General features: G+C 48.6%; 1 protein-coding gene across 2 annotated transcripts in view; it reads left to right on the forward strand.

The window, feature by feature from the left end:
* The first annotated feature begins 4,788 nt into the window (after window positions 1–4,788).
* CFAP77 (cilia and flagella associated protein 77) overlaps window positions 4,789–17,071 on the forward strand; it is a 152,737-nt gene continuing 140,454 nt past the window's right edge. For both annotated transcript variants that reach the window (XM_027556655.1, XM_027556656.1), the window contains exon 1: window positions 4,789–5,065. In XM_027556655.1, the coding sequence (XP_027412456.1) occupies window positions 4,871–5,065 (195 nt within the window). In that variant the 5' untranslated portion in view covers window positions 4,789–4,870. The remainder of the gene's footprint in view (window positions 5,066–17,071) is intronic.

Genomic DNA, 17,071 nt, shown 5'->3' on the forward strand with positions numbered 1-17,071 from the left:
CCCGCCCTCCGGCAACGCGTTGCTATGACAGCATGCCGGCCTGCTCCAGGCTGTGATTCTTAGGCCTTTGTGTTCTGCAGGTTTTGTTTCCTACCGGGATCTTTGGGAGTTGGGTGCGTCAGGGGAGGGGCTTCCCAGGTGGCGCTCGTGGTTAAGAACCTGCCGGCCAATGCAGGAGATGTGAGAGACTCTAGAGACAAGGGTTCGATCCCTGGGTGGGGAAGATCCCCTGGAGGAAGGCATGGCCACCCACCAGTATTCTTGCCTGGAAAATTGCCATGGACAGAAGAGCCTGGCGGGATACGGTCCATAGGGTCTCACAGAGTCGGACACAACTGAAGTGACTTAGCATGCACGCACAGGGCAGGGGAGAAAGTGGGACGACAGAGCTCTTCCGTCGACTTGCTGGTTCATGCCTACACTGCCATGTATTCAACGGTTTTTTTTTGCTGAGGTCCATCTACACTGAACTGTGGTGTTGGAAAAGACTCTTGAGAGTCCCTTGGACTGCAAGGAGATCAGCCCTGGGTGTTCTTTGGAAAGAATGATGCTAAAGCTGAAACTCCAGTACTTTGGCCACCTCATGCGAAGAGCTGACTCATTGGAAAACACTCTGATGCTGGGAGGGATTGGGGGCAGGAGAAGAAGGGGATGACAGAGAATGAGATGGCTGGATGGCATCACTGACTCGATGGATGTGAGTCTGAGTGAACTCTGGGAGTTGGTGATGGACAGGGAGGCCTGGCGTGCTGCAATTTATGGGGTCGCAAAGAGTCGGAATCGACTGAACGACTGAACTGAATTGATCTACAGTCCAGGAGTGAATGAGAAGGTGAAGATTACCCGAGGAAGACAGAGAACAAGCAGATCAACCAAAATAATTTCAGATTACCCTCCAAGGAAAATAAAACAGGGCAATGTGATGGAGAACGACTGGGGTCAGTGAGTGCTAGGTTAGAAGACTGACGAGTGACCGTTGAGTTTGAAACGAAAAAGATGAACAAAAATCGAGATGGTAGAGTGTTCCAGGCTGGGAACAGATCCGGAGGCCCTGAACTTGGTTGCTGGAGGAACTGAAAGAAGGCCAGGGCAGTGGGAGCACCGTGAAAGACAGGGGAGAGGTGGGAGGCGACCTCAGGGGTTGGCAGGGGTGAACTGGTGCAGGGTCTGATGCACGTTGAACTTCCGTGAAAGTTAGAGCTAGAAGAAGCCTCGAATATCTATTCCGATTCTTTGATTTCCACTGTGTCCCGAAGAATCATAGTTTATGATTAAAAGTAAAGTTTTAAGCAGGTCAAGTCAAAGACAGAATGCATGCCACGCAAACTTTTTAGCCTTATTGCACAGTGAACATAATCACACCAGCGACAAGACTTCTCATTGAATCCTATAACAACCCGCTGTTGTAGGACTCTTTATTAGGTGATATCAGCCTTACCTTGGGGCTGAGAAAGCTAGTTCAGTTCAGTTCAGTCGCTCAGTCGTGTCTGACTCTTTGCGACCCCATGAATTGCAGCACGCCAGGCCTCCCTGTCACCATCTGCAGTCACAATCTGCAGTGATTTTGGAGCCCAAAAAAAGAAAGTCTGACACTCTTCCACTGTTTCCCCATCTATTTCCCATGAAGTGATGGGACCAGATGCCATGATCTCAGTTTTCTGAATATTGAGCTTTAAGCCAACTTTTTCACTCTCCTCTTTCACTTTCATCAAGAGGCTTTTGAGTTCCTCTTCACTTTCTGCCATAAGGGTGGTGTCATCTGCATATCTGAGGTTATTGATATTTCTTCCGGCAATCATGTAACTTGTCCCAGCGACTTATATTGCCCCCAGCTAGGATTAAAACCTGTGATCTTTCCATTACTCCAGGAGCCTACCCCTTGCTGTACTATTTGACCTTCTCTGTGTGAGCTTTGATTAAAAAATGAACAAGAGGGACTTCCTTCGTGGTCCAGTCGCTAAAACACTGCATTTCCAGTGCAGGGGGCTCTGGTTCCATCCTTAGTCAGGGAACTGGATCCCACATGCTGCAACTAAGAGTTCACATGCCAGCACCTAAAGATTCCACGTGCTGTAACTAAAGACTCCAGTGCCATACTAAGACCTGGCACAGCCAAATAAATATTTTTTAAGTGCATAATGTACATATATGTGAAAACCTGAAAGCAAAGACTAGAGAAACCATAAGCCTGCATCATACATACATAGGCTATGCTAAGTCACTTCAGTCGTGTCCGACTCTGTGCGATCCCATAGACGGCAGCCCACCAGGCTCCCCGTCCCTGGGAGTCTCCAGGCAAGAACAATGGAGTGGGTTGCCATTTCCTTCTCCAATGCATGAAAGTGAAAAGTGAAAGTGAAGTCGCTCAGTCGTATCTGACTCTTCGAAACCCCATGGACTGCAGCCCTCCAGGCTCCTCCATCACATGTCACCACTCAAAGGCTGCTCCAGGCCTCGGATGAGCAGTTGGAATTCTGGCTTGCTCTGGAAATGCAGTGCTGGTGTTGTCCACTGTTGGTGTGAAAGGCCTGAGTGCAGGTTTGTTGTCCGTGCAACTAACTCTGTGGTGAACCCCTTACCCAGAGCCTTGTAGACATTTGCACATTTAATGAAGGTGATCATGATGAGTGAATGACCCCACAGAAGGCTGAAACTAGAAGGCAGACCAAACATCCAGGCTAGTGGTTCCCAAAACAGTGCAGCGGTTACTAGGGCAGCTCTTAAAGTACAGATTCCCAACTTTGCACATGGACTGCAGAGTGTGTTAGTCACTCACTCATGTCCGACTGTTTCCAACCCCATGGGCTAGCCATGGGTGGGTATGAATACTGGAGTGGGTTGCTATTCCCTTCTCCAGGGGATCTTCCTGACCCAGGGATGGAACACAAGTCTCCGGCATTGCAGTCAGATTCTTTACCCTCTGAGCTACCACTGTATCACATTAAAATCCATAGACATAATAGCATTCTATAAGAGAACGTCCTTATTCTTGGCAGATACATGTATTTAAGGTCAAATATGATACTGTCTCCCTGGAGGAGGGCATGGCAACCTGCTCCAGTATTCTTGTCCCATGGACAGAGGAGCCTGGTGGGCTACAGTTAGGTCTCAAAGAATTGGCCACAACTGAGCGACTTAGCACAAATGCATGATACTGTCTGCAGACATTTTCAAAATGATTCGGCAGTATGTGTGTGTGAAAGTAAATAGGGCAAATACTAAGGACCAGTGAATCTAGGCCTTGCAGATGGTGACCGCAGCCATGAAATTAGAAGACGCTTGCTCCTTGGAAGAAAAGGTATGACTAACCTAGACAGCATATTAAAATGTAGAGGCATTACTTTGCCGACAAAGGTCCATCTAGTCAAAGCTATGGTTTTTCCAGTAGTCACATATGGATGTGAGAGTTGGACCATAAAGACAGCTGAGTGCCAAAGAATCGATGCTTTTGAACTGTGGTGTTGGAGAAGACTCTTGAGAGTCCCTTGGACTGCAAGGAGATCTAACCAGTCAATCCTAAAGGAAATCAGTGCTGAATATTCATTGGAAGGACTGATGCTGAAGCTGAAGCTCCAGTACTTTGGCTACCTGATGCGAAGAACCAATTCACTGGAAAAGACCCTGATGCTGGGCAAGATTGAAGGCAGGAGGAGAAAGGGACGACAGAGGACAAGATGGTTGTATGGCATCGCCGACTCAAAGGACACGAGTTTGAGCAAGCCCTGGAAGCTGATGATGGACAGGGAAGCCTGGAGCACTGCAGTCCATAGGGTCGCAAAGAATCGGGCATGACTGAGCGACTGGACTGGACTGAATGAATCTAGGTGAAGTCTACACAGACTTTCATTGCACTCTTCTTTCAAAGTTTCTGTAGCTTCGAACTTAAAAAAAAAAGAAAAAATCCGAAGGGGAAGGAGTATTAAAATGCAGATTCCTAGATTCCATTTCCAGATATTCTGATTCAGTGAGTCTGTATTTTTCAACTTCTCTTTATTCTGTTGCGCAAAGTTGAGTACCATTGATTTCATTCAGCTCTAGACTTTCCTCACTACCCATTTCACAGAAGAAAACAGAAGACTCAGGAAGACGACTAATCTGAGATTAGCAGTAACATCAGTCCTAGAATGCCAATTTCTATTTCATCCTGAAACGCATAGCAGCCTGCCCTGGGTGTGTGTGTGTGTGTGTGTGTGTGTGTGTGTGTGTGTGTGTGTGTGTGTGTGTGTGTGTGTGTGTGTGTGTGTGTGTGTGTGTGTGTGGCGAGGGAACGGCGCGGGGGGGTGGGATGGAGACGGGGGAGAGGCGCTGGGAAAAATGGGAAGGGGTGGAGAGCGGAGGGGAGTGTTTTAACTTGGAAATCAGGTGTAAATGGTCCTCTAGAAATCCGTCGCTTTTAAAATCTGTGTAGACTTCAGCTAGATTCGTAGCCCTGTGGCGATTCCTGAGTTTTCCTCGAGTAAGAAAACTCCGAAACAGGTCCAATTAGGTGGCCGCCAGTAAGTCAATCGACCTGCTCCTTTCCAGCGCCGTTGGCGTCCCGTCGCCACGGAGACGGGCGGTTCCATTTTTCCTTAAGGGGTGGTCATGATTTTCTCCCCTTTTCAAATCCACAGCGAGGCTCCCAGAAGACCCTCTCATAAACCTACAGAGAGGTTTTTGTAGGTTTTAGCTCTCCTCGCAAGGAGGCGGGGGAGTGAGAGGTGGGCACGCCTCCCTCCGGATGGAGCCCGGCGTCCGAGCCCCCCCCGGGGTCCAGGTGGTGCGTCCCGGGACTGGGGGCTCACCCGCTCTGAGCTCCACGGCTGCCCGCCCCCAAGCTGGGAAGCGCGCTGAATCCAGCCGGCAGGCGGACTCGCGGCGACCCCCCAGGATGCCAGAGGCTAGGAACTCCTGCCAGGACCTCACGCGATGGAAGAAGAAGAAGCCGCCGGTCCGCCGCACGGTCAGCCAGATCTGCCCACCCCCGCGGCGGCCCCTGACCGTGGCCGACATCCGGCCGGGCATGGAGAATGAGAGGCTGGGGGTCGTGCGGGATTCCATGTTTCAGAACCCGCTCATCGTCAAGGTGAGGACCTCCCCACACCCACTGGCCCCTTTGCGCTCGTCCCCTCACTGGGCATCCGCGGGGCCGCGGGTTTCTACCTGTTCTGCCCGGGTCCCACCCCTCCCGCCCGAGCGCGGCGTTGGAAGCTCCAGCTCTGGTCCAGACAGACCTGGACCCCTCCCCCCTCCACGTCCTCCGGCCTTGGTGCGGTCAGTGGCAGGCCGCGTAGTCTCGCTGAGCCTTAGTTTCCTCATCCTCAAAGTGGGTCGAGAATGGAACTCTTTCAAGGGAGTGATCTCAAGGGAGTGATCGTGCAGATCGCATAAGGTAATCAATCCCTGCAGGACCGCCGACACGCGCGCGGTAAGCCCTCCACGTTGGCGGCTGTTTGCATATGTATTCGCCCGGAATGAACCCAAGGGGTGACAGACTGGTTGTCCTTACCACCTGCCAGCCCTCCCAGGGTGCAGGCCGCCTCCCTCAATTCTTCTGCACGCCGGGGCTGCTGTTATGTACGAGGGTTCTGTATCTATCCCGAAAGTATCACTTCCGTGTTAATTTCCACCCGGTCATACTCTTATGCAAAATTACGACCCGACGCATCGTCCCCACACCCACCACCAAAAAGCGCAGAACTCTCTGCAATGGGGGGCCCACAGGCACCGGCGAGAGGGAGGCGCAGTTTCCAAAGAGTTCGCCTCCCCTTTGATCGCAAGCCCGCTCGCGTTAGTCAAGTTTCCAGGCTAGTGATAACCCAACGCCGTGGCATCCACGCGCCTTCCCGGGATGAGGGCGCCAGGAAAGTCAAGTTGAAGTTTGGCGCTAGGAAAGCAGGTCATGCAATTTTACCTTGCGCCACTGGAGGGCAGTGTGCCTTTAAAAATGCGCGCAGCTCGCCAGACGCTGGAGGTGGAAGGCGCAGGTAATAACCGTGGATTCAGTAGCAATTATTTATCTGAACGCCAGGAGCTGCTCAGAGCTCAGACGTTTTGGTTGTTGTTTGTTTGTTTGTTTTTGGTACAGGGAACCTAGGCTATCTTAACATCGTAGTAAGATGAGCTGAGTTAATTGGCTCCTTTGAAAACCTTGACTTTCTCCTCTTGCCTTCTTCAAACTATTGTTATGTTCCTGGGCCAGCAGCTGGGAGAAGCTGGCTTGTTTCACTGGGCACTCTTCCATCTAATATGCTCCCCTTTTTTTGCCACCCAAAGTGGAGCAAAGTTCTTCACCTGTTTCTAGGTGAGAATAGCCATTCTCAGAGGACAGGTGCCTCCCACAGATGGGATCAAGATCAGACATTCTGGGATCAAGAGGACATCAACATCCCTGCCTCTGATCATTGCTTTTACTCAAGCAGTTACTGATGGGCCAACACCTTCCTACTTCAGTACAAAATGGACAGACAACACAATGGAGTTATTCTCCATGGCGAATGAATAGTGTGTGATACCCATCCCAAGCTACCATATAGACATAAAGACACATATACAATATAGGTAGATGTGTAGATATACAGGTGGCGCTGTGCTGAAGAGTCCGCCTGACAATGCAGGTAGATGCAGGAAACACAGGTGCAGTCCCTGGATTGGGAAGGTCCCCTGGAGGAGGGCATGGCGGTCTACTCCAGTATTCTTGCCTGGAGAATTTCATGGGCGGAAGAGACTGGCAGGCTACAGTCTACAGGGTCACAAAGAGTCGGACACGACTGAAATGACTTAGCATGCACACACATACATATTATACACGTATGTTTTGCATATGTGTGTGCACATGTATGTATGTACAATATACATGTGTATGTATATTGTGTCATACATACATGTGTATGTATATAATGAGCTTCCCAGGTGGCTCAGTGACAGAGAATCCACCTACCAAGCAGGAGACAAAGGTTCCCTCCCTAGGAATGAAGGAAGATCCCCTGGAGAAGGAAATGGCAGCCCACTCCAGTATTCTTGCCTGGGATATCCCATGGACAGAGGAGCCTGGCAGGCTACAGTCCATGGGATTGCAAAAAAGTCAGACACAGCTTAGCAACTAAACAACAGCAACAAACATGTATAATATACATCTATAGGTAAAAATTCCTGTGCCTTTTCCCTTTTGCTTGTACTGCGTATCAAGAAGGACAGCATTTGGCCTCTGGATGGCGCTAGCTGCACAGCTTCCAGACATTCAGTCCTATTTCCTGAAGCTGAACTTTGGGTTGGAAAATGTACAGGAGTCACTGGCCTACGTGTGGGGGTTCTGTCTTCAGGGCCTGAGACACAGAGCCAGCAGGGACGGGGCTTGAGCGGCAGGGGGCGTCCTGGTGACTGTGCCCAGCTTGTCTCGTTGGGGCAGCTGGACTTCTTTCTTTCCTCCCTCCAGTTTTTTTTTTTAAACGTCATTTTTTTTTTTAATTTTATATTTTATTTTTTTAACTTTACAATATTGTATTGGTTTTGCCATATATCAACATGAATCCGCCACCGGTATACATGTGTTCCCCATCCTGAACCCTCCTCCCTCCTCCCTCCTCGTACCATCCCACTGGGTCGTCCCAGTGCACCAGCCCCAAGCATCCAGTATCGTGCATCGAACCTGGACTGGCAACTCGTTTCATATATGCTCCCTCCAGTTTTTTATGGGCCCTAAGGTACTGACAGAGGGTGAGATGGCTGGATGGCATCACTGACTCTATGGACATGAGTATGAGTAAACTCTGGGAGTTGGTTATGGACAGGGAGGCCTTGCGTGCTGCAGTCCATGGAGTCACAGAGTTGGACACGACTGAGCTACTGAACTGAACTGAACTGAACTGAAGGTACTTTCAGTAGCAGTTAAGATTATGTCCACATTTCAATACTGACCTCTGCTGCCAGATTTTCTACCAAAACCTGACCTAAGTAAAAGTTGCAGAAACACCGAGCCTGAGGCGCAGCCTTGACTGTTGCCTTCTCCAGACCTCTCCTGCCCTGGGCATGCTGGGGCTGTGTGGCAGGCTCTTTGTGCCAGGTTCTGGCGGGACTCAGGGTAGAAGTGACGTTCACTGGCTCCCAGGGCAGCTCTCCTCTTACCACTTCAAACTCCAAACAGCTTCCTCTATTTTAAAGAAAATTTAAATTATGAAAAAACTTGGGGAGGGAGGGTTTCAGTTCTCAAGGAAAGGAGAAGATTGAAAGTGTCCAAGATGGCGGAGCCTTTAAAAACAAAATCTTTTCAAAAATAATATATTGCTGAACTTTCTGTCGAGGCATGGCTTGTGGATTTCTTCACTGTGGCATGTCAGTTTCATGAACCCAGATTTTCAGGCCCTCCTTTCTGTGCGCTTTCTCAGTGTGCAGCAGAGGCGGGAGTGCCCTCTGCCCGGGGTGTCTGCAGGAGGATGATTGGAACTGAGATATATTTGGGTTTTGTCTCACTGTGAACCTGAAGGCTGTTGTCTATATTGGGAGAATGTAACACCATAGCTATAGTCATTTACTCCCCCGAAACTGGGGGTATTGTTGCTCAGATTGTTTTCTCCAGTGAATAGGATCAGGGCTTTTTTTCATTTAAAATGCAGCACACTGCCTTGAACAAACACAACAGTGCTGTTTCACACCCATGGAATTTCCCAGGACGTACGCATATCAGTTATTCAAGAATGTGTCTGCAAGATGCCACCGTAAGCAAGTGAAAAGTGAAAACCTCAGACATCCAAGCAGATATTTTATCAGCAAATGCTCAGCAACCGTTTGCCTCATTTAAAGCCAAGCCAACCGGCTACTGAGTGGGGCTGGTTGAATCAACCCCATGTTTTCATGTGGCCCCCAAGAAGAAGTAAATATTTTCCACTAGAAAGGGCTCCTATTCTATTGTATAAAGTGACGTGAGCCAGTTTTCCTTCAAATGTGATTCTCTGGGAAGAATAAAATTAAATAGAGAAAGAAGCCAGCTTCTCCCTGCTCGATTCTCATTCCGCCAGAACTCTGTGACTCAACATAGGATCCTGCTCCAATAGCCTTCAAGGCTCCTTCACAGAACCTGTCAGGGTTCACCCTTCCTGCCAGCCGAACTCAGCTGATAGCCTGTCAATACAATTATGGGGAGAGACTGTTTGGTTTGCTTCGCTGACAGCCTTGAATCTTCTGTCGCCCTGGAGAGGCAGGCGAGGTATAGGGGTGGAATTTATTGAATTGAGCATCCTTAGAGAGTGCAAATGATCACGGCACCCGATTTTTTCATAATTTATCACCGACTTTGTTTTTCTGTGGGGGTTTATGTCACAAATAAGAAGTGCATGCATTTGTAAGATAGAGTTACAGAATCACATCATTTGGGGGCTGGAAGGAGGCTTACAGCCATCTAGTCCAATTCTTTTTTTTTTTTTTTTTTTTTGAGGATCTTAAGGCTCAGAGGAGGGAAGAGACTTGCCCAAGGCGCTACCCTGACCTGCTCACCAAAATGGGGTGAGACTTACATCACCTAGCCTCCAGTCCCGAGCTCTTTTTGGCCACAATACATGATTAGCTAATGAGTGACGACCCGGATTGGTTATGTATCTATACAGCAGGTAGTCAAAAGATGTTCACCAATGAGTCTGATTCCATTATTGTTTCACACAACATGCCTTTCAGAGTGAACTCTACTAATTTCTTGGGATTTGTTCAGAGTCAAGAAATATTTACTGAATGTCCATGAAGTACTCAGCACCATGCTAAGCTCTGTTGAGGGCATAGAGGCAAATTCAGAGCTCAGCTTTTGCCTGCAAGGAGTTAATTATTCAGCTACAGGGATGGAATATATATGTTTATGTACTTATTGTTGTTGCTGTTTAGTCGCTGAGTCACGTCCAACTCTCTTGCAACCCCATGCATTCCATAGGTGGCTCGCCAGGCACCTCTGTCCCCATATATATGTGTATTTCATATGTATGGCATATATACGTGTGTGTGTGTTGTATATATGTGTATGTGTATATATGTGTATACACCCTTCCTGCCAGCCGAACTCAGCTGATATTCTGTCAATACAATTATGGGGAGAGACTGTTTGGTTTGCTTCGCTGACAGCCTTGAATCTTCTGTCTCTCTGGAGAGGCAGGCGAGATCTGTTTGGTTTGCTTCGTATATGTGTATATACGTGTGTAACACATGTATATTTGTGTGTGTGCACAGATAATAATGAGACAGGCAATGTCATAGGTCACCCCTTGTAAGTTTCAAGTTTCTGCACTACCTGGATGGGTTCAGATTTGGGAGGAGGAAACCCTGAGCAGGACTTAAGAGGCTTTATAGAGGAAAAGTTCTGAAACTGGACCTTGAAGGGCGAAAAGGTAGATTCTGGTCCTGGGGTGGGGGTGGAGACTAGGAGAAACCAAGCCTTCCAGGGCTGTTTGATTCCACCCTCCTCAGATCCTGAGTGTTCGCAGATTTCCACCCCAACCCCAACAGAGTTCTAGTTCCTCAGCCTTGGCACCAGCGCTGGGATCATAGTAATCGTCATCACGAGGAAGCATTTATTTAGAGCCAGTGTGTTCAAACTGGGTGCTTGACGAAATTAGGCAACCACACTAGGAACGTAACATCTCTAATAAGTGTTGATGCTGGTGAACGTCAACACGTAGGTAGAGACAGATGCAAAGAGGATGGCAGACCCACAGTCGGGGGAACACCCCAGTGCAGGTCAGGGTCTTTTTCATGATCGAGTAAAGCGTGACAGTGTTACATTCCGCTTCTGCGCTGAAGACAATGTGCCTCTGATTGTTCAGATGCTTTTACATTCAATTTACAGAGTAACTGGGGAAAATACAGCATGAGGAAGGGGACTGAAATTCCACCACCATCCTAATGATAGTCTCAGCCAGCTGGTGGGAAGCTTTTATTTTTCCAGGGAAAGCTGTGGGCTCATTCATCCCTGGAACTCTTTCTCTCTCGGTCCTTTTTTTCTTTTCTCTTCCTCCTTTTTTTTCCCTCTCTTCTTTTAAATCAAAACTTCTGGCTTCCTGGCACCCAGGCACATCTTTGGTGATCAGGGTGAGCGAGCAGGGGCTGTAAGCAGTGCCCGGTCCTATGGCTGTTTCAGAAAGCAGACATGCTCTCTCTCAGGCTTTTTACCATCATGGTAGGGGGCGCAGGTTAGGGCGGAGGCAGCTCTGCTTGAGACCTGCCTTCCTCTTTGTCCCTCTAAAGAAGGAGCCTTTGGCTTTCAAACCTCAGGAATTTGGGTTCCCCAGGATGAACCCAGCCCCTTTCTAAACTCTCAGATCACTGGCAGTAAGGCTGTTTCTCTAGGAAGAATTCTGAGTCCTGTATGGACAAGTCAGCAGTTGTTTCCAGCACCTTCCAGAACCTTCCAGGCTCACGTGCTGCTCACTTGTAGAATTTAGGCCATTTTTCCTGTACTTGAAAGACAGAGTTTTCTCGATTTAGGACTGGCCCTGTGGAGATTTCAAGCCCCTATTTCCTATTGCAGTGGTTCTTAAGTCGGTCATCTGTTTCTAGCAGCATGCGTTCTCATAAACTGTCTCACTCAAACCGCTTGTTAAGAAAATGCACCTTATAAAAACCCCAAAAAACGCACCTTTAACTGTTTAAAAAGTATAATGGGAAGGCAACTCAATTAAACGTGTTCTATATGGAGACCCTAACTTGTTAGGTATGATTTGAGTTGGTTTTGTGTTTGTGCTGGCCCTGCAGTGAATGAATCACAGACTGAGGGGGTTGGAAGCAAGCTCAGACCTCGATGGGCTTCTGAGGCTGGGCGATTCCGTTCCTTGAGGCCAGTGTGCAGAGCCATCGTCTGGCCCTGGGGACCCGACTCTGTGAAACCCTAGGTTCCTCTGCTGGGCCGTCAGTCCAGGACCCTCTGGCTGGCTGGGCAAAAACAAGCCAAGGCACAGTCACAATCGTACTGCATTTTGGCGGGTTTTAGCAGATATTGTGAGTGTTGTGTGCTTCTTGCCTGACTTGTATTAAATATTTGTAAAGAAAAATAAGATGCAAGCATTTGTTGACTGTTGGTAACAACTCAACTTTAGATGAAATTGCCACTTGACTCCTTTCAAACCAGAATTTGTGTGAACAAGGACTGTGAAAACAATTCCAGGCTACAGCTTGTGTTTTCATATGATCACAAGAGATACAGCTGTAAGTTGGCTGCTCAGGCAGGTATAAAACTGCAGCCACCACACTGGAGAGGAAGGCGGTGTGGATGGCACTCTACAGCCAGGCAGATCCCAGGGCGGGTTCTGTCTCAGCCGCTTTCTTGCTGTGCCATGTGTGAGGTTACTTACCTTTGAGCCTCAGTTTCCTCTCTGTAAAATGGGCTGTTATAGTTAGCATCAGCTGTGGGGGAGTCATGAGGATTTGATGAGATGACTCATTAGAAAAGACCCTGATGCTGGGAAAGACTGAGGGCAGGAGGAGAAGGGGGCGATGGTAGGATGGCATGGTCGGCTCAGTGGACGTGAGTTTGGGCAAACTCTGGGAGATAGTGAAGGATAGGGAAGCCTGCCATGCTGCAGTTCATGGGGTTGCAAAGAGCTGGACATAATTTAGTGACTGAACAACGACAAATGAGATGACACGGCTGTGCCAGGCTCAGGAGGGCACTGAATAAGGGGGCACTTTGGTTATTTTCCATCATCCTGCTTCCAACACTTAAGTTCCTCAAAACAACCTTGTTCTCATTAATCGACCTTCAGTAAATGTCCTCAGTGTGAACTTATGAATGTATCATGAAACAGATCCACTCAGGGCCTTACTCTTTTCCCCCTTTGTGCTCTTTTTTGGAAAATACCATTGCCCACCATATCAGATGTTTCCTAAAGCCGTGTATCCTGGAACAGATGGGTGCGCCCTGGCTAAGGGTGAAGACAATCCTACTTCTAACTCTCTTGAGGGTTCTTGGACAAATGGCTTAATGTCTGAGCCTGTTTCCTCATTTGTAAAGTATGAGTTGGAGAAGACTCTTGAGAGTCCCTTGGACTGCAAGGAGATCCAACCAGTCCATTCTGAAGGAGATCAGCCCTGGGATTTCTTTGGAGGGAATGATGCTGAAGCTGAAACTCCAGTACTTTGGCCACCTCATGCAAAGAGTTGACTCAGTGGAAAAGACTCTGATGCTGGGAGGGATTGGGGGCAGGAGGAGAAGGGGACGACAGAGGATGAGATGGCTGGATGGCATCACTGACTCGATGGACGTGAGTTTGAGCGAACTTAGGAGTTGGAGATGGACAGGGGAGGCCTGGCGTGCTTCGATTCATGGGGTTGCAAAGAGTTGGACACGACTGAGCGACTGAACTGAACTGAACTGAAAGTATGAGTGCCAGTACTTACCTTGTTTACTTCTCAAGGATGTAAGGAAGACAGATTTGAATGAAACACTATCTTACAGAAGAGATTATGGCACTCTAGAAGCAGACCAGTGGTTCTCAACCTCGAGGGGCAGTCTGGCTCCCTAAAGAACATCCAGCCATGTCAGAAGAATGCTTTTGGTTATCAGAACTGGAAAGGGCACTGCTAGTGGCTAGGAGCCAGGGGTGCCGTCCAGCAATGCACAGGACGCCCGCCCCCACCACCCTAAGCAAGAAATCATCTCCCCAAGTACCAATAGTGCTGAGGCAGGGTTTCTCTAAAACCCTGAACCAGAAAACATCAACATGTGGAGGATTCATTATTAGTTCATCTGTGGTCCAGGGTCTCTTGAAAATTTAACACAAAGAAGATAGAAATGCAGTGTTTTAGTTTAATTTCTTCTGTCCCCAAACTCCATTCATTGTTATGGCCATTTAATTTCTTTTAATTTTTAAAAACTTTTATTTATTGGCCATGTTGCACATCTTGCGAGATCTTAGCTCCCAGACCATGAGGACCATCAGACCTTTTATGGCCATTTAAAATCCCTTGCCTTTTTTTTAAATTTAAAGTTTGGGTTTTTTTTGAAACTTTGGACCATTTTTAAAGTCTTTACGGAATTTATTACAATGTGGTTTCTGTTTTATGCTTTGGTTTCTTGGCCATGAGGCATGTGGGATCTTAGCTCTCTGACCAAGGATTGAACCCACACGCCCTGCATTGGAAGGCAACATCCCAGCCCCTGGACCACCAGGGAAGTCTCTCAAATCCCCCTCTTTGGCTCCATCTCCTTTCCCTTCGTTACACGTTCCATTTGCTTGCTGGTTTCCGTCAGGGCTTGTCTATCTCCAGCCTCACCCATGTTGGAGTGAAAAAAAAAAAAAGCATCTCCAGCCATCCGCAGAGCGTGGCCCGGTAATTCATCAGCTAAACTGGTTAGCGTGGGGCTGGTTTGTCTAGCGGCCACTGGCCGCCGCGCACAGGCTCTGTCTCCCTGGCGCGTCGCCTGCCACGGGCTTGTGTCGGTTGCGTTTTTCTCAGCATGGACTCATTTAAGATTTAAAATGGAATGGATTTGGTTCATCAGAAATTAAACTCCTGGTGGACCGGAGCTGCAGCCCAGCCCATACACTCTTGTTGTGGCATTAACTACAACATTTCAGGCGAGCAGGTCAACGTGCTTTATAAAGAAAACAGCTGTATTTTTCCACCCAACAGTTTAAAGGCCCATCAGGGTTTGGTCAAGAAACTGACTGACGTGGGTCAGTGAGCAGAAAGGTCAACATGAAGGGCACACGGGGGGAGAACAGCTAACCAAGAGCATTGTAGAAAACACATAATGAGCCAAGAAAAGGGATTTTTTTGATCTTTTATATGAACCAAACAATACATATTGGCGGGGAGTGGGTGGGGGGTGGTGGGGAGGCCAATGAAGCCAGAAGCGAACAAGATGAATTTCTTTGTGTGGATCAAAACCTTTTGTGTTTGTCCGGAGGAATGAAAGTGGAGAATCAGAAGCGCTTTGATTTCGAGGTAAAACATTCGTGAGAGGCCACGTCACTGCCAGGTGGCTGGCCCTTTGGAACCAATGGCGCAACGTCCAAGCTCTCTCGCCACATCAGAGAAAAAGCCCCAGCTAGCTAGCCAAAGCTCAGAGGCTGCCCCTCTCACAAAGATGCGGGCACCCTGAAAGTCACGAAGAGCGGCAATCTTATGGCCGGAGCGTTGCAGTTAAGGGAGTTGGAAAATTTGCTGGCAGCTTTTTGGGTCAGTCTTGCTGGACTCTAGTCAGTTTGGCCATATTGCTGCCTAAAATGCCGTCTTAATGGTCCCATTTAGGAGCTGCATTCCTGTATCCCCATGGTCTCCCACAGATCTTTAAGAACAGAGACACTGACTTTAAAACATTCGTCTTGGTGTGTGTTTGAAGCTGTCAGTGAACCCATCTGTCAATGAGCAAATATTTATTGCACACCTATAATGCACAAGGCACAAGTGGAAACAGGAGAGGTTTAAGAATTCGTTTCTAAGGAGTTTATGGTCCGGTCGGGGAGAACCAGACTCGGTGCATTAAAACGACTCCCAAAAGTCATTAGAGGTGGAAGGAGGGGCGCTGAGAGGTGTATCTGAGGGTGAAAGTAGAGCAGTATTGGAGCACCCAGGGCAGCTCAGAGAGCCTGTGCACCTGGGCTGGGGCTGCAGGGTGGGTTGGATGCCAGTGGCTGGACAGGAGAGGAGGGGGCGCCTAGGGAGGAGCTGGCCCGAGCAAGGGTCTGAAATGGACAAGAGAAGGTGCAGCCTTCACTCACTGCTTGAATTAACAGAATTAACTGCTTGTGTAGCAGACACAGAGCTAAGCACCAAGGATACGGGGGTCGGGGGAGGGGTATAAACCAATCTGGCTATGGGCCTTGCTGTCACAGAGCTTACACTCTCATAGAGAGAAACAGGCATTAAAATAAACAGCAAAGCCTGGCTGGGCTTCCCAGGTGGCTCAGTGGTAAAGAATCTGCCTACCATTGCAGGAGATGCAGGTTAGATCCCTGGCTTGGGAAGATCCCCTGGAGGAAGAAATGGCAACCCACTCCAGCATTCTTGTTTGGAGAATCCCATGGACAGAAGAGCCTGGTGGGCTACAGTCCACGGGGTCGCAAAGAGTTGGACATGACTGAGTGACTGAGCAAGCACTCGGTGATGGCTGTCTGTCTGGATGGATTTGTGTTTAGCGCCTGAGGGCAGCTGTGCCTGGATGGAGGGGTGTGAGGGAAGGTCTCCTAGACTGGATGACTTGAGCTGAATCTTGACACCAAGATGAGCCAGGAGAGATAAGATGGGGGCAGAGGTAGAGAAAGGTAGGGATTGTGTGGCCTGCAGCTTATGCAATTCGGGGATCTCTTTTTAAGTAACAGGGTACAGGGACTTCCCTGGTGGTGCAGTGGTTAGGGCTCAGTGCTTTCACAGCAGGAATCCAGTTTCAGTCTGTGGTCTGAGAACTAAGATCCTGCAACTTGCATGGTGAGGCCAAAAAAAAAAAAAAAATTAAGAATTGAAAAAGAAATAGTATAAAACTAAAAATGATGTTGGAAATGAGATCCAAGGCCCTGGAAGGGGCCACGTGCAAAGAAGGGCCCTGAAGATGAAGCTTTGTTAGTTTCAGGGTGAATCAACTTTGGACTGAGAGAAACTTTCTGGGAAAAAGGATGGTGTTTTCATGGGGAGGGGGAAGGGGGAAAAATGCACTGAATTGTCAGACTTGAGCATCCTCAGTTCCTCCTCAGGCTATGTGTCATCCATCCATCCATCCACCCATCCATCCATCTATCCAGCCATCCATCCATCCACCAATCCATCCATCCATCCACCCATCCATCCATCCATCCACCTACCCATCCATCCATCCACCCATCCATCCATCTATTCACCCATCCATCCATCTACCCATCCACCCATCCACCCATCCATCCATCCATCCACCCATCCACTCATCCATCCACCCATCCATCCATCCACCCATCCATCCATCTATCCGCCCATCCATCCATCTACCCATCCGTCCATCCACCCACCCATCCATCCATCCATCCATCCACCCATCCACTCATCCACCCATCCATCTACCCATTCATCCATCCACCCATCCATCCATCCACCCATCCACCCATCCATCCACCCATTCATCCATCCACCATCCATCCATCCATCCATC

The sequence above is a fragment of the Bos indicus x Bos taurus genome, chromosome 11, assembly GCF_003369695.1.
Source record: "Bos indicus x Bos taurus breed Angus x Brahman F1 hybrid chromosome 11, Bos_hybrid_MaternalHap_v2.0, whole genome shotgun sequence".
In the NCBI taxonomy this organism is placed as follows: domain Eukaryota; kingdom Metazoa; phylum Chordata; class Mammalia; order Artiodactyla; family Bovidae; genus Bos; species Bos indicus x Bos taurus.